At 36.6% G+C, this 20,256-nt stretch overlaps 3 protein-coding genes across 4 annotated transcripts; 2 read left to right on the top strand and 1 right to left on the bottom strand.

Moving 5' to 3' along the window:
- The first annotated feature begins 259 nt into the window (after nucleotides 1-259).
- LOC109161503 (kinesin-like protein KIN-7D, mitochondrial) lies at nucleotides 260-8,856 on the top strand. 2 transcript variants are annotated; one of them, XM_019309924.1, is made up of 25 exons: nucleotides 260-974; nucleotides 1,111-1,208; nucleotides 1,408-1,497; nucleotides 1,855-1,907; nucleotides 2,169-2,234; nucleotides 2,465-2,518; nucleotides 2,811-2,870; nucleotides 3,111-3,189; nucleotides 3,267-3,334; nucleotides 3,703-3,759; nucleotides 3,838-3,942; nucleotides 4,138-4,242; nucleotides 4,478-4,585; nucleotides 4,671-4,802; nucleotides 4,935-5,117; nucleotides 5,399-5,599; nucleotides 5,841-5,981; nucleotides 6,187-6,306; nucleotides 6,450-6,500; nucleotides 6,583-6,630; nucleotides 6,773-6,919; nucleotides 7,021-7,755; nucleotides 8,065-8,194; nucleotides 8,270-8,388; nucleotides 8,487-8,856. In XM_019309924.1, exons 1-24 carry the CDS (start codon nucleotides 631-633, stop codon nucleotides 8,350-8,352), a joined length of 3,258 nt encoding a protein of 1,085 aa, XP_019165469.1. In that variant the 5' UTR covers nucleotides 260-630; the 3' UTR covers nucleotides 8,353-8,388; nucleotides 8,487-8,856. The 2 variants fall into 2 exon arrangements, with proteins under 2 accessions (XP_019165469.1, XP_019165470.1); XM_019309925.1 differs by lacking the exon at nucleotides 260-974 and having other exon boundaries at nucleotides 1,412-1,497.
- Nucleotides 8,857-9,924: 1,068 nt separating this feature from the next.
- Nucleotides 9,925-10,954, bottom strand: LOC109161305 (B-box zinc finger protein 21-like). The gene is made up of 3 exons (XM_019309640.1): nucleotides 10,624-10,954; nucleotides 10,142-10,544; nucleotides 9,925-10,053 (listed from the first exon to the last, which is right to left on the bottom strand). Coding segments are annotated over exons 1-3 (597 nt in total). The 5' UTR covers nucleotides 10,816-10,954; the 3' UTR covers nucleotides 9,925-10,051.
- Nucleotides 10,955-16,413: 5,459 nt separating this feature from the next.
- Nucleotides 16,414-18,508, top strand: LOC109161299 (protein SHI RELATED SEQUENCE 1-like). The gene is made up of 2 exons (XM_019309633.1): nucleotides 16,414-17,150; nucleotides 17,393-18,508. Exons 1-2 carry the CDS (start codon nucleotides 16,862-16,864, stop codon nucleotides 17,743-17,745), a joined length of 642 nt encoding a protein of 213 aa, XP_019165178.1. The 5' UTR covers nucleotides 16,414-16,861; the 3' UTR covers nucleotides 17,746-18,508.
- Nucleotides 18,509-20,256: the final 1,748 nt, after the last annotated feature.

Genomic DNA, 20,256 nt, shown 5'->3' on the forward strand with positions numbered 1-20,256 from the left:
GACTTTTGATAGTCAACAAACAGTCAAATTAATACAGAGGACTAAATTGGGTAAGAATTGTATAGTTGAGGACTAAATTGGGTAAGAATTGTATAGTTGAGGACTTAATTGAGTAAAAATTACATAGTTGAGGACTTAATTGGGTAAGAATGGTAGTTGAGGACCAAATTGGTAATTATGGCATAGTCGAGGGACCATTTTGGGTATTAACTCCATTTAAAAATTTAAAATAAAATATCCAACAAAAATAAATTCAAACTTGGTAGCAACTCCGTCGCTCATCAATCTCTCGCCTTCGTTCTCACTACTCCCATTTTCTGCAACTTTTCTTTGTCTTAAAGCAGAAGAAAGTTTATCTTTCCATGAAGTCGAATTTATGGACACATAAATAGATACAGTCGTCTGAGCTTGCTGAAGCTTTCTGCTTTCACAGTCACCGGCTTGCGAAGGAATTTAAAATCTAGCAAAGTTCTTCACGACACCATGTGATATCTGACACATTATTCTTCTTCTTCGTCCATATCATATACGACTGTATTTGACTTTCTCTCTCCATATATATATATATATATGAACATGCGTGTGTTGTGGGTTTAGCACGATTAATCGGTGAACTGGGAGGGGAGAGGAATGGCGGGATCCTCGTCAAGAGGGCGAAGCAGTTCGCCATTTCACCACCGGAAGCCGTCGAGTCCGTTCTCTTCGTATTCATCCTCTTCGTCGTTCATGAACGGCAAGCAGCTCATACCTCGCTCGTCCTCGTCATCGAACACCTCCTTTTACGGCTCAACTAATGGGTACAGCTCCAGATCCACGACGCCGAGCAGAAATCGGAGCGCTGCGGCAAATCCGAAAAGCTATGGAAGTCGTACTCCAGTCCACTATCCGTCGGCGGATGAGCTTCTTGCGGAGCCAGTGGATGCTTCCAGATCGGGGGAGAGTATATCGGTGACGGTTAGGTTTCGTCCTATGAGGTAGATGCTAGCACTCATTGGATTGAATTAGATCTATTTAGAACTTGGTTGAAGGTGTTCGAGGTTTTCAATTGTTAGGATTGAATTGTGAGATACTGCGGTGTGAATCCTGAAATTATTGAATATGTGGTTGCAGTGAACGGGAATATCAGAGAGGAGATGAGATTGCCTGGTACCCAGATGGTGATAAAGTTGTTCGAAATGAGTATAATCCTGCCACCGCTTATGCATTTGGTATGATTTAGGCATTCCTGACTGACTTGTTGATTCCAGTTGTGATCAATACTCAAATTTGTGTACTTAATTTTGGGAATGTTAGACAATCACAGTGATATTCAATCAGCACATTTAATTGTTTGAGCATTTGAAATTTTGTTCATATTGGATTAGTCTGATATGCTTGTGGTATCTGCATTTGCTTTTGTACTGCTAGATAGAGTGTTTGGACCAGACACAAGTACTCAGGAGGTTTATGAAGTAGCTGCTCGACCAGTAATCAAGGCTGCAATGGAAGGGATAAATGGTACGTTTATTTAATACAAATAGTGGTTAATGCTATAATGTCAAATTCTACTGCTTGCACTTATTAGAGATTCTACTGAAGTAATTAATCTATTGCAATTGTCGATTAACCAACCCAAACTAGATTGTGGTTATGCTTTAGTTGAGTTCAGTTCTATGTTCACCAAAAGAAATTAAGATAATAACATGAAGAGATGCTTGATTGGAAAGTATGTGTTATTTTTCCTTTAGAATTTTAGAATATATTCACAAAGCAAAGCTTCTAGTAGCTGTTAATGAGAGTGGCTTGATGTGTTATTTGATTAACTCATTACTTTATTAGTTCATAGTTCTAACTTAAACCCTGTTGATTTTGCAGGGACAGTATTTGCTTATGGTGTTACCAGTAGTGGAAAGACACATACTATGCATGTATGTTCTTTGCTAATCATGTTTTGTACATTTCTTGAATTAGAGAAAAAGCTCTATTTAACTTAAACAACACTGTGTAGTGAGCAGTTAAAAAGTGATTCTTCAAGCACTGAAGTGCTGAAAGTCTTGTTTCAATTTCACCAATCACATGATTGCAAATTATCTTTATCCTCTGTCTCATTGGATTGAAATCCACAAATGCTGTCTTCTTCAGTTCTTAGCATGTCTTTATTTGCTTGTCACCATTTTTTTTTTCCACAGGGAGATCAAAGTTCTCCAGGTATAGTTCCGTTGGCAATAAAGGATGTTTTCAGCATTATTCAAGATGTAAGTGCTTTCAATTTCACATTTTCATGAAATCTGTACCCAGTTTTATACAGTCTATATCACTCAAAGGTGCACCAATGCACTGGTGCCGACTTTTGCCATTTATATTTTCATATTTGTGTCATATTCCCCTCTCTTTCTTTACCCATGCATAGTATTTGGGTACATACAGATACAACTTCTTGTTTCAGATTTAGTTGGATTAATTTTTTGAAGTATTTTTCCTTCAGACTCCAGGATGTGAATTTTTGCTTCGCGTATCATATCTTGAGATCTACAATGAGGTCAGTTTATACCATCTGAAAAACAAAGCATTTGCTTTGTTTTTCCATGTGGATTCATGTACATATGAGCTCTTCCTTCATTTATATTTTCTGCTTTTGCCTTGACATGTCATGGCATATTTGAATACTTTAGTTTTATAGTGATTCGGCAATTTCTCGTGCATGCCAGTGGAGACTAAGGAGATTTTTCTGTTGCTGTTGTTTTTTTGGCGGGGGATTTTAATATTTCTTTATGCACTTTCTGCCCCCGGATTTTACTTATCACCCCTACTCTGCATGCCTATATTTTCAGGTGATCAATGACTTGCTTGATCCCACTGGTCAGAATTTGCGTATTAGAGAAGATGCACAGGTTTTTCCTGTCACCAATATTAGCTTTCACCTTATATTTGACTTCAATTTTCTTTTCAATTTTTTTTATTGTGTATATTGACACTGTTTCTGCAATTAGTTTTGTTTTCTTGAAATCCCTTGATAAACAAACAGATGCCAGCAGTGTGTAGTTCAAATTGCTTTTATGAATAAGATGGTTAGTTGTTAAAAGGCTCTCTTTTAACCTCTCTTTTTATTTTTTGCTTGCTTCAATGTGCAGGGTACTTATGTCGAGGGTATAAAGGAGGAAGTTGTTTTGTCTCCAGGTCATGCACTTTCTTTCATTGCTGCTGGGGAAGGTAATTTTTTGCATATATTCTGCATCCTTAATTTATATCACATGACTATAGTCTTAACTAGTGCTTTTCAATTGCAGAGCATCGCCATGTTGGTTCAAATAATTTTAATCTGTTTAGTAGCCGCAGTCACACCATATTTACATTGGTAGGTGTTTCATTTAGAGTCTCTGTGCATTGATTGATTTGAGCTGAAATGGTTTTGCTTATCATATTTTTAGTTAGGTATGCTCTTTGAATAGGGCCTGTTTTATTTCCTAACCAAGCACAGTTATTTTAGGGATATTTTACCTTTTTGTTTATTGTTGTTGTTGTTTATTGTTTTGTTGTTTTTTGTTTGTTTGTCTTTGATTGCATATTCGTTATAACTTTATGATTTAGCATTGTGATTTACTAGGATCTTCCTTATCCATAATGTGATTTTGATCTTATATTACTTAACCATTGCTTTTCATTCTTGGTGTAATTGTTTGTCATTGTTAAACTTCTTTATTTAATTTGCTGCATTTTCTGCAGATGATAGAAAGTAGTGCCCATGGAGATGACTATGATGGAGTGATATTTTCTCAACTGGTATCAATACTTAATTCGTTTTTAATAATTGAATTGTCAGCAGTCGGTGACTTATAACTTTCTTTGTCTTTGATTTAGAACTTAATTGATTTAGCTGGATCTGAGAGCTCAAAGACAGAAACAACGGGATTAAGGAGAAAGGAAGGATCATACATAAACAAAAGTCTTTTGACCCTTGGAACGGTAAGTACTTGGGCATCATTTATCAGAAGATCAGAACATAATCCCTTATTATCAAAGCTTTACTACTATGTACATCTATTTTTGTTGACCGGCCAGGTTAAGTGCATAAGTTTTATGAGGTGTCCCTTCTGTAATATAGTTATACACCAGCTTTGTTTTCAATTTAACATTATGCTTGTTTCTCTAATTGTTAAGGTTATTGGAAAGTTAAGTGAAGGGAAGATGTCACATGTTCCCTATCGAGATTCAAAACTTACTCGCCTACTACAGTCTTCGTTGAGTGGGCGTGGACATGTTTCTGTAAGTGCCACATTAAATTTGATTTCATGTATATATTTTATCTTACTTTTCTCTTTACTTTGTTATTATGTACCATCCTCTATTAGTATATTCCCCCTCTTGCTGCTTCTGCCCCCCATTTATCTTGCTATGCTACAACTTCTCAATTTTCACCTGTATGGCTTGAAAGTTGATGGGAAATGAATACAATCCAAAAACATTCTCACACTTTGTCTTGTTTCCTCTCTCTGCTCAGCTCATATGCACAGTTACTCCTGCATCAAGTAATTCAGAGGAAACTCACAATACATTAAAATTTGCAAGCAGGGCAAAATGTGTTGAAATATATGCATCACGCAATAAGGTTGTAAATTATTAATGTCCTTTGGCTTTGGACTTATTGAAGTTCAGGTTGAGGAAATCTTAATATTTGTGTTTGTTTCTTACAGATTATAGATGAGAAATCTTTGATTAAGAAGTATCAAAGAGAAATATCATGTCTCAAAGAAGAACTTGATCAGCTAAGAAGGGGGATGATTGTAGGTATCAATCAAGATGAAATTGTAAACTTAAGACAGAAGGTAAATGCTAAGTCTCAACATTTGGTCTTTTAGAATTTTTATGCTCGTATTAAATTTCCAAGTACACTTGCTTTACTGAAATTGGAGTTAAATTACATCTCTCTGAGTCTGTTTGGTCTGACTGTTTTACAGTTGGAAGAAGGACAAGTTAAAATGCAATCAAGATTGGAAGAGGAGGAGGAAGCCAAGGCTGCTCTAATGAGCAGAATCCAGAGGCTTACGAAACTAATTCTTGTTTCTTCAAAGAATTCGATTCCTGGCTATTTGGGTGGTGTGTCTTCCCAACAACGAAGGCATTCTGTTTCTGAAGATGATGTAGGACATCCTCCCTAATTTGATTGATTAAAAGATACTTTTAGTTGTTTTATGCTGATCTTTTGTTGAATCAACTCGTGTGAGGCTTGCTTATCTAACCTTAAGATTAGTTCACTAGGTCTTGTTCATCCTATGTAATGGTTTATTGGTTTATTGAAACAAGTACATTTACATATTTCCTTTTGTGTTACTCTCCTTGTATATTTTGTTTTACTGGCCTGTGCCATGCTAATGTTGTAGACTGATGTTTTATTTTTCTATCTGCCTTTCCCTTACATCAGAAGTTGGATGCTCAGCGTGAAGGTTCTTTGCTGACGGATAGTGAAAATCAGGACTTGACATCAGATACTTCTGATTTTAAACACAGAAGATCTTCCAGCAAGTGGACTGATGATTTATCACAGGCTGGTAGTACAATTACAGAATCAACTCAAGGGGGTGAACTTATCAGTGGTTCTTCCAGTAGTTCAAAACTGCCCACAGTAAGTCTCCATATCTATAGTATCTTTTCTAATGTCCAGAATACATAAATAGGGTAAGCTTGTCGGATCTTTTTCATCCAATTCTCAATAAGTACTTACAAGGGGCTACTTGTATGTTAATAATGCCATTATCTCATTACAGATGAAAAAACTATCCGGACTTTAATGCTGTTCAGAATGCTTTTGTCATCATATGGATAACAACAATGTCTGACCATTTTTTTTCCTCCTTGCTTTATAGGAAGAGATCAGTATTTCAGATCAGATGGACCTTTTAGTTGAGCAAGTCAAGATGCTTGCTGGAGAGATTGCATTCAGCACTAGTACACTGAAGCGTTTATTGGAGCAGTCTGTAGATGATCCAGAGAGCTCAAAAAGTCAAGTGTGCATTCTTTCTCAATTCTTATGTCTGAAGCATATTGTGTACACCTGTATATTAATATGGTAGCTTTATTTTTACAAATATGGATTGGAAATTACAGTGCTATAATATGCTATGCTATGTAGGACTTGATAGTATTCGTTAAACTATATTTTTCAAACTTTAGACTGTGTACTCATGTGAATTACCTAAATCTTTTTTCTAGATTCAAACTTTAGAGCGTGAAATTCTGGAGAAAAGAAAGCAAATGAGAATGTTAGAACAACAAATTGCGGCGAGTGGTGAAGCTTCAATTGCTAAAGCGTCTATGGTTGAGATGCAGCAGGTGATCTGACTTTATTCACTTCAATGTGTTTCCCTGTCTCATTTGTTATGTGATGTATTACATTAATTGTTATTTGTTTCTTAACATTATTAGTTGTTGTTATTGTTATTTAGGGTGACATTTTTATCTTCTTTTAATGACAGACATTGACGAAATTGATGGCCCAGTGTAGTGAAAAGGGGTTTGAACTGGAGGTTAGTGCTGGAATAAGAAATAACTTTATATCTTCTCTTCCATTTAAATAATGCTCTTTAATATTTAAGTCTTGGCATGCAGATTAAATCAGCAGATAATCGTGTCCTTCAAGAACAGCTGCAGATCAAGGTTACAATCTTGTCCATTTCACAATTCTGCTGCCTAGTGAATTTTGGCTTCTTTTGCCTATCCATATATGCTGGAGTTGCTGATATCATTTGAATGCTGAAGTGCTGAACATCATTATTTTTTTTCTTCTTATTATTGGCAGTGCTTGGAGAATGAGGAACTGCAGGCAAAAGTCAGTAACCTGGAGCAGCAGTTAGTTGGACTCAAGGGTGAAAAGTCATCACCCTCTTCTGAAAAGTGTGTGCCTGATGAATATATTGATGAGCTGAGAAAGAGAATTCAGATCCAGGTAATTGATAACTCTGAAACATCTCCCTCCACGATGTAAGTAATTTATAACCACAGGGAAGTCTGCACAATTATTAATTGATCCTTTTGTACTCTGAGCAGGAGATTGAGAATGAGAGATTAAAGCTAGAACATGTTCAGATTGTAGAGGAGAATAGTGGGTTGTGTGTACAGAACCAAAAATTGTCTGAGGAAGCTTCTTATGCAAAGGAGTTAGCTTCGGCTGCTGCTGTTGAACTGAAGAATATTGCTGGGGAAGTCACCAAGCTCTCATTGCAGAATGCAAAACTGGAAAAAGAATTATCTGCTGCTCGAGAGAAGTTGAATTCTAGGAGTACTAGTATGCAGACTGGTAATGGTGGAAGTCGCAAGTATGTTGAGAACACAAGACCAGGTCGTAGAGGCCATGTCTCTGGCCGAGCAAATGAAGTTGTTCATGATGACTTTGACACGTGGGACTTGGATCCTGAAGATTTAAAGATGGAATTGCAGGCAAGGAAACAGCGAGAGGCAGTGTTGGAGGCTGCCTTGGCTGAGAGGGAGGTTATGGAAGACGAGTATCGGAAAAAGATTGAAGAGGCGAAGAAAAGGGAGGCTGCCTTGGAAAATGATTTAGCAAATATGTGGGTGTTAGTTGCTCAGCTGAAGAAAGAAAACGGTACTAAAGAGGAGTCAAAGACAAATGACAGACAGAGTGATGCAGTGAACAGTATATATGATCCAAAAAATACTGATATTGATAGCAAGGATCCTGTCAGCACTGAGTTCCAAGCCCTTGATCATCAATCTCCACCTCCTGACATTCCAAAGGAAGAACCCCTTGTTGCTCGCCTCAAGGTAAGATATTATTGTCTCTCCATTTGGGAATATTTCTCCATTCTTGTCATCTTATTGCAAACTTAATTTCTTGCACTTTTTCTTTTCTGAGTCACGATTGGAGCAGTTTATTGTTTTCCTTGTAAAAGAATAACTAGCACTAAGTAATTTCTCTTTACTAATATGTTGTGTTTAAGGAAATTCTGTATTTGCTGAATAAACATTGTGACTGTTGCTTGTTAATGTGAATTATGGGCTTGCATAAAAGGATAATTCGGAGTAATATGTTGTGGATGTTTTTAATTATTTTATTTGTGTATATATCCCCAGGCTCGAATGCAAGAGATAAAGGAAAAGGAGCACAGGTATGCGGGGAATGGAGATGCAAATTCACATGTGTGTAAAGTATGTTTTGAATCACCAACTGCAACTATGCTTCTTCCTTGTCGTCATTTTTGCTGTAAGTAGGCTTCCTGATTTTGTTCATTTTCTTCTATGCTGCAAGTACGGTACGTAAACGTGCAAAATTTTGCAGTGTGCAAGTCGTGCTCCCTTGCATGTTCTGAGTGTCCAATATGCCGGACAAAAATTGCAGATAGGATTTTTGCTTTTACTTAAAAGTTGCACTTAAGCCCTCCAAATGATTGAAAAGAGGTATTTTGATTGCGGAAATGATATTTAATCCTTGATTTTATTTGTAAATTGTGAATTAAAACAACTAATTTTTCGTCTACTTCTCCGTTTTGTTGCAGGAGCTCATTATGGGTGTACCTCATATTGTGCAATTCTTTGATTGGTTGAATTGTATGTAATTGTGTACTAAAATACTTTTTCTTGTACATCTTTCCACCGTCTACCAAAGGAAGCAACAAGGAAGGACCAAAATATCAATAGATGAGTTTTGAGGAAAGCTTATATGCTTCTCAATCGTGTGATCTTGGAACTTCATGTCTAATGTACATAAGAACAACTTAAATGCCATTGATGGTGATTTCTTCTACTGCTCTCAGTTCTGAAATTTGTATATCACTGTGTTACATGTCATGCTTTTTGTTTTTGGTTGTACACAGATAATTTTTGTATATTAGTATATGAATTACATGTCATACTGTCTTTTACTATTAATTATACATGATAAATTATAGTACACCTTTTTGCTTTTAGTTATATTCCGTATATGACAATTGTTTCACTAGATATAGGTCTTTTAGTAACATAGTTTGTTTATCAGTTAATTTTTACTTATTTAATCATTATTAGCTGTTTGACTTGGTTAAATAACTAATATAAGTGTTTGGTTAATTAATTTTTTGTAATGATTTATTGTTTTAAAACATTAAAGTTCAAAAAAATATTTAAAAAAAATATTTTTTAATTAGTATTTTGTATGTAATCAGTTAACAATTAATTTACTAAATATTTTTATTAGAGTTTATTAATGTTATTAACTAGTTAAATTTACTAATCTAATCAGTTAATATTTATTTATCAAACACCCCTATATAATTGTGTGAAGATCCAATAAGTATTAACAAGGAGATTTCATTTTATGGATTCATTTTGTCAAATTTATCAACATTTAAGAGTATTTTTTTTGCAAATCAGTCGAAAAAGCTAGTCCCCTCACGTGTAGGGATGGCAACGGGGCGGGGGCGGGGAGTATACTCCCCGTCCCCGTCCCCGAAACCCCAACCCCATCCCCGTCCCCGTCCCCGGCGGGGAATTGAAAATAACCCCCATCCCCGTCTCCGCGGGAAATTAGGCGAGGACGGGGATTCCCCGATCCCCGTTCAATTCTTAATCAAAATTTTAAAAATTAAAAATTTAAATCTTAATTTTATATATATATATATATATATATATATATATATATATATATATATATATATTATTTATTTATTTATTTATTATTATTAATTATTCGGGGACGGGGCGGGGCGGGGAGGGGTATCCCCGTCCCCGTCCCCGACGGGGAATTATAAACATTCCCCGGTCCCGTCCCCGTCCCCCGAAAATTTGCAACATCCCCGTCCCCGTCGGAACGGGGATCGGGGATCCCCAACGGGAACGGAGCATATTGCCATCCCTACTCACGTGAGAGGTAGAATAATAAATGTGAATCTCTTACACGAGGAAACCATGACTTGCTGGCCTCTGTACAACTTTACGTTAATGCAGACCAAAGTGCGGTTGACAAGTTATTACAATGGGGTAGCAAAAACAAGAAACAAAAAACCACGAAAATCTTCTAACCAACCAAGCCGTCTCCGATCCTCAGCTCACTGGAAATTAACTTAGTTTGCAGTTTGCGAATTACCTCTGCAATGAATAAATAATGTCAAACTCGATTGTTAAGAGTCATGAATATAATGCGGACGCATATATGATTGTAAAAGGCACAGCTTACAGAAGTGGTAGGTAGTTGAGGATGAGGGATAATCAAGAAAATCTTGGACGTGCCATCCGGGAAGAGTCTCTAGCAAGTACTCCGATATGCTACTCGTGGCCGAAACCGCTCCCTCTTGGCTCGTTTGTTGCCCGTCAACTACTTGCGGATTTGACGACGTTTCATAAATGGCTTGAGAAGAAGTCGGCGATCCCGCCATTGTCGCCGGAGTTGTATAGCTGACGGCGCTGGATTCAGATGAAGAAGCAAGCTGGTTGGGAACATCGAAAGAAGACAGCTTCACTCCCGTCAAAAGAAACCTGCTGTGTTTTTGGGTGTGTTCATTAGCTTTGTGCATTCGCAAGTCACAATCCCTGCACAGGATCGCCCTGTCTTCTTTACAAAACAACAATGCCCTTCTTTCCTGAAACCCAAAACCATTAATAATAGAAAAATTCGATCAATTCTACGCTAAACTCAGCGCGTGATATATAATATAGTACCTGACAAATGTCGCAGTGCTGCGATGATTCTGCAGAGGAAGCTGGATGAATAAGGGAGAAACGGAGGTGTTTGGTGGCGAGTTTGTTAGCATGGTGAACTTGGTGGTCACAGCTTCTGCAAAGAGCGGCTTCGTCGGCGGAGCAGAAAAACGATGCCTCTTCCTTCTCGCAAACGTCGCACTGGATCTTCATTCCGGCCGGCCGCCCTTCTCACCTTTCTGCTTTTCCGGCCTCTTTAATGACTTCCCTAGCTATATATACTACCTAGCTCTCTTGCTATATATATATATATAAAAGAAGTATTACAAGCTAGTATTGGAACTAACAGCTTTTTCTTGAGATTATATTGAATTAGTAATCTCACAGCATGGTGCAACGCTGAACTAATATATAGGTACTCAGATCGACCCCAAACTACTACATCTCACAGCATGGTCTACACAGTATTGTAGTATATTAAAAATGTACTTTCTCTGAATATAATATACATTTTAAAAAAACTATAAAAGTATACTTACATTATTTAGTACTATGGTCCACATAGTGATGAGGAATATAATCCACACAATAATGATTGTCACTAATAATCTCATGGTACTCAAATTAATCTAGACTTACCACACAACCCTCTAAAGCCTAAAGGTACTTAAGGTGAAAAGAATAATTTATCCAAAATACTAGTCTAATAGGTGAGAAAATTAAATCCTTAGTCCCACTATGCACCGATCTTATGATACTCAAGTCTAAACTAGTTAAATTAAATTTTTACTGTAGACCTACCGCACAACGGCTTACTGGTACTTAAAAGGAAGAATTAATCTAAAAGACCATCCAATCTAATTGGTAGAGAAACCCTTCAAGTTAAAATCACATTTGACAATCTCTTGAGGACGTGAGATCATAGTAACTTGGTTTGATCACCTAGCTAGCTAGCCGGGTTTAAAAGCATTATATTGCTTGAAGTGAAGAATGAGACGAAAGCATTATGGGCAAATGGGTAGGGAGGCAGGTTTCAGTCAGAGGAGTGTTGAACTCGATCTTCTTGCTCACAGCACACTATAGAAATCACTCATAGCTCTCTCTCTCTCTCTCTCTAAATAATAAATGTGAGTGTGAAGACAAATGGGGGGAAACAAGTTGGGCTTTGGATTATTATATATAAAGATCATTCTCATATTTTGGATGATGAAAATGGGGGCCATGGCTGCATGGGAACGTTTTTTATCTCCTCATTTAATATGATGATATTTCCAGCATCTTCGATCTCCACTTTGAATTTTCTACATTATTACAACCAAATCTTTTAGTATACTGTTGGTTACTTTCAGTTGGGAAATTCCTTTTATGGGCGACTATGCCCAGTTGCTTTCATCAGTTTTTTTTAATGAATTTTGTTAAGATAATTTGAATATACGGTAAAAGCTAGATTTTTTGTATCATAAAGACTCCCAAATTCAAAGGGCAAGTTGTATACCAAATAAAAAACAAATCCCTAGCAAGGGCAAGTGGTAAGCAACCTATGATTATGTCGATTGTAGTATCTGATCTGTTCAATGTACTTTCTGCATCGATTTGTAGTCCAAAGAGTTAATATCCTACCATCTGGATTCAATTTTGTGATTCTTTTCTCAAGGAGAGTCATAAAGGTGCTAATTGATCACAAGGTATTTGAAAATTTTCATGGTTTAAAAATAGAAAAGAAAAAGAAAAAGAGAAGAAAAGCCAGAGAGACTTGAAATTTTTTCAAAGCTGAAGAAGCAATCTCCCTACTACCCCCGATTGAATTTGCATTTGTTAAGCACTTATTGTCAATAGTTATATTGGTAGGTCCATATTACAGACTTTCATATTGATGATTCCAAAAATAATAAGTAGAAGGTAGCTGGATCCTCTACATCACATTACACTTTGAAAACCCTTCAAACTTGTCCCGAATTTGATGGTCAAATGGGTTGATCGACATGACTATCAAAAATCACGTCTCTTTTGTGGTACTCATTTTGTTCAATTTTATATGTCTACTTACAATTCATTAGTCAAATCAATTATTTCTTTTTTGTTTATTTTCTTTAGCATTCTTTACTTATTTTAAATTTGATTTGTTGTGTTTAATAGTACTTTTAGTGTAGTTTCTAATATATAAATTTTGTATACTAATACTAAACTTAGTATTAAGAAAATTTGGATTAAAAATGACTTCAGTTAAGACTCGTTAACCGAACCAAACACATAAAATGAGACAGAGGGAGTATTACATATGAGCGAAGTTTAATGCACACTTATCAATAATAGTTACATGCTTTCATTATGTATTTATGTAATAATTTTTCATGACAAATATACATTTAATCATAAATTTTAGGAAAAATGATAAAATAGGTCTTGAACATTATTCAATAAGTTAATTGGGCAACTTTTCAAAGGTTGTAATTAAGTCCTTAAACATGTTATTTTAAAACATTGAGGCCTAAAAATTTGTTGGTGACATGTAATTACAGGTCACTAGGGTTCCGACAAACCTCCGACAAAATTTTGACCATTTTTCAGCAAAAACACCGATGAAACGGTTGCCGATGTCGTTTGGTTGCCTTCTCTGGCGAAAGAGAAGGCGACCCTTCTCCTTCCCGCTGGGAAAGGAAACCAAACACACGGGCAACCGTTTTGCCATAAAATGGTTGGAATCTTGTAAGAGATTCGCCGAAACCATACTAACCTGTAATTACATGTCACCAACTTGTTTTTGGGCCTCAATGTTCTAAAATAATATGTTTAAGTACTTAATTGCAACCTTTGAAAGTTTAAGAGTTTAATTGACTTCTTGAATAATGTTTATAGACTTTTCCCTAAATTTTATTGCACTCCAAATTAAGTTAATTAAAAAATAGCTTAACACATTTAATTATCTGGTTTTGAACAAAGGTTGGGCTCTTTGTTTAGCAGGCTGGACCATTCCGCAACTCATTTCCGGGCTCGTACAGTATCTTGGGCCGGGCCTTGTGAGCCATTTGACTTACTCGACCCATGATGCCATTTATTCAGGCCTAACTAAAAATGGGCTTGGCTCATTATCTCAATAAAATCTCATAATTTCATGATGATATAATTCCGGATTTCCGGATTTCACAATATATCCCTCATGGAACAACTGTCAGAACCAGAGATACTATGAGTACCCTTAGCTTTTGACATTCATGTTTGTTTATGGGTAGACCCCAAACAGACCTTATCGTTTTGTTCCCTTTTTTATTCATACATGTGAATGATTTACAGCATAATGTCTGAAAACGTTGATGTTTCCCATTTTTGATATAGTGGATCGGAGAATCTGTTAATTACAACACAAGAAAAAGCCAAAGAAAGAGGAGATAATGGGGAATCAAAAAGAAGTAAACGCCATAACCTAATTAATTAATGAAACCACAATTTTGCTACGGATTATAATAATTAATGTGGTCGGTAATCAAGCTTTGCACAATTAAACCCCCCACCCACTATGGGCTTTAGTGCTGTTTATGGTCCAAAAACTGATCTGACATATTTAGTCATTCATACACGAACCTGCCCAGTTGAATGTTTTAATGTGATTGATGATAATACACTTTGATTTAAGGAAAATCAACCATTTAAGTTAGCAAAAAATCAATTTTGATAAAGTTAAATTGGGTAAAGAGCTTTACGTCATGTCAAAATTTGTAGTGTGACTCAAATTAGATTCAAATTGATCTTTGAGTAGTGATAGAGAATTTCGATGTTATAAAAAAGGAAATCAACCATTCGAGTTAACGAAAAATCAATATTGATAAAGATAAATTGGATTAAAAAACTTTACGTCATGTCAAAATCTATTATATGATTTAGATTAGATTCGTATTGATCTTTGAGTAGTGACAGAGAACCTCAATGTTATAGAGAAGGAAAAAAATGATTTAAGGAGTAATAATAATTCAAAGGTTGTGGTAGATTGTGTTTTGTCTGGGTGATACATTGCACGTGCGCCAGCCTCCAGGCGTAAAGCTCCGCGGTGTTTCATGGTCCGGGGCCGGGAGGGTTTCTCGGTATCTTGTTGACATTTGGCAAGGCCAGGGAACAGACCGTGCATGAATGTATTGCTTTGTTTACTTGGGAGTTAACGACAAATGCTTTTCCTCGCCGACTAAGTTGACTGCTGCTACTTTGTCTGCCTAGCTCAGCTCGCTAATTAAGCTACCCAACATAATACGTACATGGATTTACTCATATAACATATATAAATCCTAGGTTTTTTAAATTAAGGTTAATCCAACTGGCTGTCGGTCATGCAAGCTAATTAAGGCTATATATTGATCTTATCCATCTAGTTCATTATTTTTCTGGGACATTAACCAAACCAGCCATTTTATCTAGCCCCCCACATATCAAGCGTCCTGCCCTGTCTGTCCCACAATTGGAGTGTTCCACGTTTCAGATAGATCCTTTAGTATTATTGTCTTTCACCATTCAATTCTCCTCGGTTGATTAAAAAAAAAATGAAGAAAAGGGAAAGCATAGAATGAGCATTATCTAAAATGTTATTTTCATAAGTTATCTAGTATTGTAAAAATCAGCCTGGTCTAGACGTCGATTAAGCGCTAGACACACCTAGATCGAGGCAATTTAAGCCCTAGACAACTTTTAGTCGGTCAGTCAACTCGGCACCCAACTCAACTAAGTAGGTGCTCAACTTAGTGAGTGTTTTTTTTTTTTTTTTTTTTGTTTTTTTTTTTGCATGCTCCGATGCTCATTTTCTATATTACTCCATCCATGTACTCAACTAACATCTAACATATATAGTTGACTAGTTTGAGATATTATAACAATCTAACAACTCAACCCGAAAGTTGAAGACCATATATTTGAATTACTCGGTCGCCTAGGCGCTAGGGGCGCCCAACTAGCGTCTTCTACATCATTGTTATTTACTCATTTTTATCTCTCCTTTAGCGGTGTATTTTGTACTTGGTTATATATATGTGTGTGTGTGTATATATATATATATATATATAGAGGAGCGCTCACATGTGGCCATGTTGTTAGGTGTGGTCATATGGTCAATTATAGACCATTAGATTAGATAGATCTAATGATTCATATTAATCAAGATTTTTTCCAGTATTTTCGCGCACATTCTCCTACCCAGAGAACTGTAAGGGTAAACTTGTCATAAAACACCGGAATAGGAAAAATCACATTGTTGTGTGTTTTATTACACTATTGGTGCATGTTGTCAACACTGTTGGTGTATTCTGGAACCCGACCGCTATAAATGGCCATTGTAATTACCATAACACGGGAATACACCATTGGTGTGTTTCACTGTGGTGTGTTTTATTACACTATTGGTGTATGTTGTCAACACTGTTGGTGTATTCTGGAACCCGCCCGCTATAAATGGTCACTGTAATTACCATAACACCCCCACTTACTAAAACGTGCGAAAATTCTCAGAATTACCACTGCCTTTAGATTAAACTGATTCAACGATCCAGATACGACCATACCTAATGACATGACCACATATGAGCGTTTTTCTATATATATATATATATATATATATATATATATATATATATATATATATATATATATTTTTTTTGAGATTAATAATTTGAGCTCGGCTAAAGGTCATGGAAGAAGCAAGATAGTCAAATATTTGTATGTATATGGCGCATACGGTACATCAAGACTCCAACAAAAAAACATTATTACAAGAAACAGTAACCCTAGCCTATATGATTTTATATAAATAAATATGTGTCTACTACTGCTATGGCTAGTAGTGCTAGCTTACGTGTATGTATGTATGGTTCACTCCTTTCCTAAAGCTCCCCCTACTAAATCTACTATACTACAGTAGTATATCTGTACGGCAATACTTTTGTTGGTCAAAACAAGAAAAATTCCCACGGGTGGAAAGCTGCTTAGCGACCTGAAAAATATAGCTTTCCATATAAGCAAACCCCAACCAACCCTTCATAGACCTCACCATATATACACACCTCCGGCCACCAAATCAACTAGATAGTCCTTAGCTTCAATTCCCATACTTTTGTAGATCAAAATCTATTATATTAATAGACCTAGCTATCCTAGCTACACAGTCTACCTAGCTAGGTTGTTATGGAAAGAGCGCTGAACCGCCCGATGCGGGGAGGACCAGCATTGAGAGGTAGGTAGGTAAGTAGTTGTGAATGATCGAAGAAAAAATTTGGATCGATCGAAGATGATGATGACGATGAGGGATGAGGATGATGAAGAACAGGAAGGAGGGAGCTCGGGGAGCAATAGCAGATGCCAAGACTGCGGGAACCAATCCAAGAAGGATTGCGCGTACATGCGGTGCAGGACTTGCTGTAAGAGCAGAGGGTTTGAGTGTCCGACCCACGTTAAGAGCACTTGGGTCCCCGTTTGTAAGAGACGGCCCAGACATCTCCACCTTTCTCAACACCCCCTTACTGCTAACCCTAAACGCTACAGGCCGCCGCAGCACCTGCAAAATCCCCCCTTTTTCGGTACTGTTACTCCGGTCCTACCTTATCATTACACAAGCTAAGCCCTAGTTTGGGATTAGCTTTCTTCATCTACTACTACATTATGTTGAGACTTAGTCTGTTGGTAGTTTGTTTTGACCTAGTCTTGTGTCTTTGTAACTAGTTTCAGCTCTCACACTATATAGTATGTATTACATACTGTTTGAAAACAATTGATCTGAGACAATTGATGTGTTAGTTGTTTGTTGGTTTGCGGTTTGCAGGTGGGGAAGAGGGGAATTTTCCGGCGGAAGTGAGTTTTCCGGCGGTATTCAGATGTGTGCGGGTGAGCGCGGTGGACAATGGGGAGGATCAGTACGCGTACCAGACGTCGGTGAACATAGCGGGGCACGTGTTCAAGGGGATTCTGTACGACCAAGGAGCGGAGAGCCGGTACAACACCGGCGGCGAGAGCTCCTCCGGCGGTGGTGGCGGATTTCAACCGCCAAGTAATCTTCTGAGCACCGCCGCAACGACTGCTGCCACCAGTAATGCGTCGCCACCTTCTTACCCTAGTCCTTTTAGTACTACTAATTTCATGCCCGGTACGCATTTCTTCCCGTACCCAAAATCATAGTTACCTATCAAATAACCATTTTCTGTGCATTCAAACACCCCTCCCCCCACCCAAAAAAAAAAAAAAAAAAAAAAAAAGTTGCCATGAGAGAGAATGTAGCTATAGCTTATAGGCTTATAGCTAGCTGTTATTCATTTGCAATTCCAATGAAGAATTGTTTGGGTCATTTCACTTGGTCTAAAACCTTTATTATGGCTTCCATGTTGTGCTTGTGCATATGGTTCACAGTTTGTCTTATAGCTAGCCTGAATTCCCCCCATTGTTTATTGCATTAATTATGCTTTGTTTATGAACTTCAATGCAACTTTTCCCCCGATTTTCTGTTCCTTTGCCGCCCTAAAACACCATGTGTTGCAATCTTGATGGACAAACACAATGCATTTACCCATTCTTTATTCAAACTCACCCCAATTATTAGTACTACTTTGTAGTTTAAAAACTATGGCAAATTCAGTAAAACTTGCCTGCGCTCTGGCCCTCACTGCTCCTTCTTCAGTTCTTCCCTCCTATTGTGGCTACACATCTTGTCACACATAATTTACCAGTTTGGCTCCGGTTTCACCCCAATCAAATATTGAAAACTAACGTAACCTTATTTGTTAAGGCTATATATTGCTGTCACTTTTTATATCATTTATCTGTTCTAAATGTATTCATGTAGATTAGCTTTTGTTGTAACTTTCTGCTACGTCTCCTTCTTGTACATTATTTATAGTCTGTTGATTATTCATTAATAATACAATACAGTTTCTCCATATCCTTACATGGTATCAAGAACCTGAATCTCCTACTAATTTTTTTTCTTCTTCATTCTCTTTCGCCACTCCCCTTTTATCAATGGTTTCCACTCCTTCAATTCGTTACCTGGTGTTGTTGCTCCTGCGTCCATCCACCAACAAAGTTATTCAACTTAATGCTCCAACAAACTTTCCTATTAAACACACTATCACAAATTTCATAGTCTAGAGACGTCAAGTCCAATTTATTTTTATTGGCTTTACTCTCCAATCTACCAAATAGCATGTATATAATTGCTACTTGGACATGTGTTTTGAGTGAAAATTACCTTATAACCTTAGCTAACAAAATATCACAAAAAAAAAAGTAAATCAGTTTAATTACGTTGTCATTGCACCCACACTCGATTGATGAATGACATGGTTAGTTTGGGTGAAATGAGGGCCGGAAGGGTAAAAACTAAAAAGTAAGTGCGCTAAGACATTTAATTTGCCCTGCATCACATCATCAGTCACAAAAGTCATTATTTTAAACAACAATTACAAAATCACTTTTAAAAGATTAGATGTAGACACTGATGCCTACCAACTTACATTCTTTGTATGTGGGCACTCTAAGTTGTATTTGCAGTACTATTATAAGTATCATTAAGAAAATGGATTAAGGACAGAATCATTAGTACATTATCCCATTTCTAAGAAACATCCCATCACATGAACTCAAATGACTATATGAGTTCTAGAGAGGCATTATGTATTATACAAACAACTTTTGACAAATAAGCAATTAACGTGGTAGCATTCGCTAATGCAAATCATGGCGACGTGACGCAAAATGGAATATAATCCATGAATTTATTATAAAATAAATTGAGAATTTAAGTACTCGTAAATGTGAAAGGTGCAATTTTTTTAAAGATTATTAGAGGCAAAAAGATTGGTAGTTAGGCATCTTGTGATTTTCTTTAGGTGATAGTGACTTCTGCTTGATGCAGAAAGCAGGTAGTAAGCCACATGTTTTGAACCTTTTTAATGCACTGCACACTAACTTAAAGACACATTCACACTCACTAACAAAAGGAAAAGATTGATACCCTACGTTAACAAAACACTACATTGGAATATTTATGTCCTTAATTTTTTTAGTGCAGATTAGAGTGTACAAGAAACCATGTATTTATGGTATCCTTAATCATTTCCGTATCAGTCATATGATTTGTTCTGCAAATCTGCAGTGGTTCTTCACTTCTTCTGCAGGGTTAACGATTCATTTTTGGTAATCCGTTAGTAGACTAAATACCTATAGATATCTGTTTGTAAATTTGATTTTTCTAGTACAGTAATGTGATCAAATTGCATTGATTTGTAGATGATTTTCGGTCAGAATTATATTAATCAGTTATATAAACTCCTGTTTAGGGATGGCAAAGGCAACATATGATGGGGCAACAACCTTATTAGCTTTACGCCGATGGAGCAGATAGTGATGTTTCTTTAGTTATAATATATGATTACAACTTTAAGAATCATATTATATTTGGGATTTATTTATAATAATGTTTCAAGGGCCAAATTAAAGCAAATGAAGAGCTTTTGGAAGAGGAATAGTATCTAGAATGGGTATTTTGTGGATAGTTTATAGGTGATATTTGGAGTTATTGAGGAGATAATTAATGATATATAGTTTGCTTTTAAGGCTTCCAACACAGGGGCAGGCCTAGAATCACTACTTGTACGGCATTATTTTTGCATGTCTATATGTCAATTATATTAA

The sequence above is a fragment of the Ipomoea nil genome, unplaced genomic scaffold, assembly GCF_001879475.1.
Source record: "Ipomoea nil cultivar Tokyo-kokei standard unplaced genomic scaffold, Asagao_1.1 scaffold2922, whole genome shotgun sequence".
Classification (NCBI taxonomy): domain Eukaryota; kingdom Viridiplantae; phylum Streptophyta; class Magnoliopsida; order Solanales; family Convolvulaceae; genus Ipomoea; species Ipomoea nil.

Coding starts and splice junctions, on each gene's coding strand:
- LOC109161503 (XM_019309924.1), top strand. CDS start 631: ATGGCGGGATCCTCGTCAAGAGGGCGAAGCAGTTCGCCATTTCACCAC. Junction 2,235..2,464: donor TTTTCAGCATTATTCAAGAT/GTAAGTGCTTTC, acceptor TTTTTCCTTCAG/ACTCCAGGATGTGAATTTTT. Junction 5,118..5,398: donor ATTCTGTTTCTGAAGATGAT/GTAGGACATCCT, acceptor CCCTTACATCAG/AAGTTGGATGCTCAGCGTGA.
- LOC109161305 (XM_019309640.1), bottom strand. CDS start 10,815: ATGAAGATCCAGTGCGACGTTTGCGAGAAGGAAGAGGCATCGTTTTTC. Junction 10,545..10,623: donor AGCACTGCGACATTTGTCAG/GTACTATATTAT, acceptor TTTGGGTTTCAG/GAAAGAAGGGCATTGTTGTT.
- LOC109161299 (XM_019309633.1), top strand. CDS start 16,862: ATGATGATGACGATGAGGGATGAGGATGATGAAGAACAGGAAGGAGGG. Junction 17,151..17,392: donor GCAAAATCCCCCCTTTTTCG/GTACTGTTACTC, acceptor TGCGGTTTGCAG/GTGGGGAAGAGGGGAATTTT.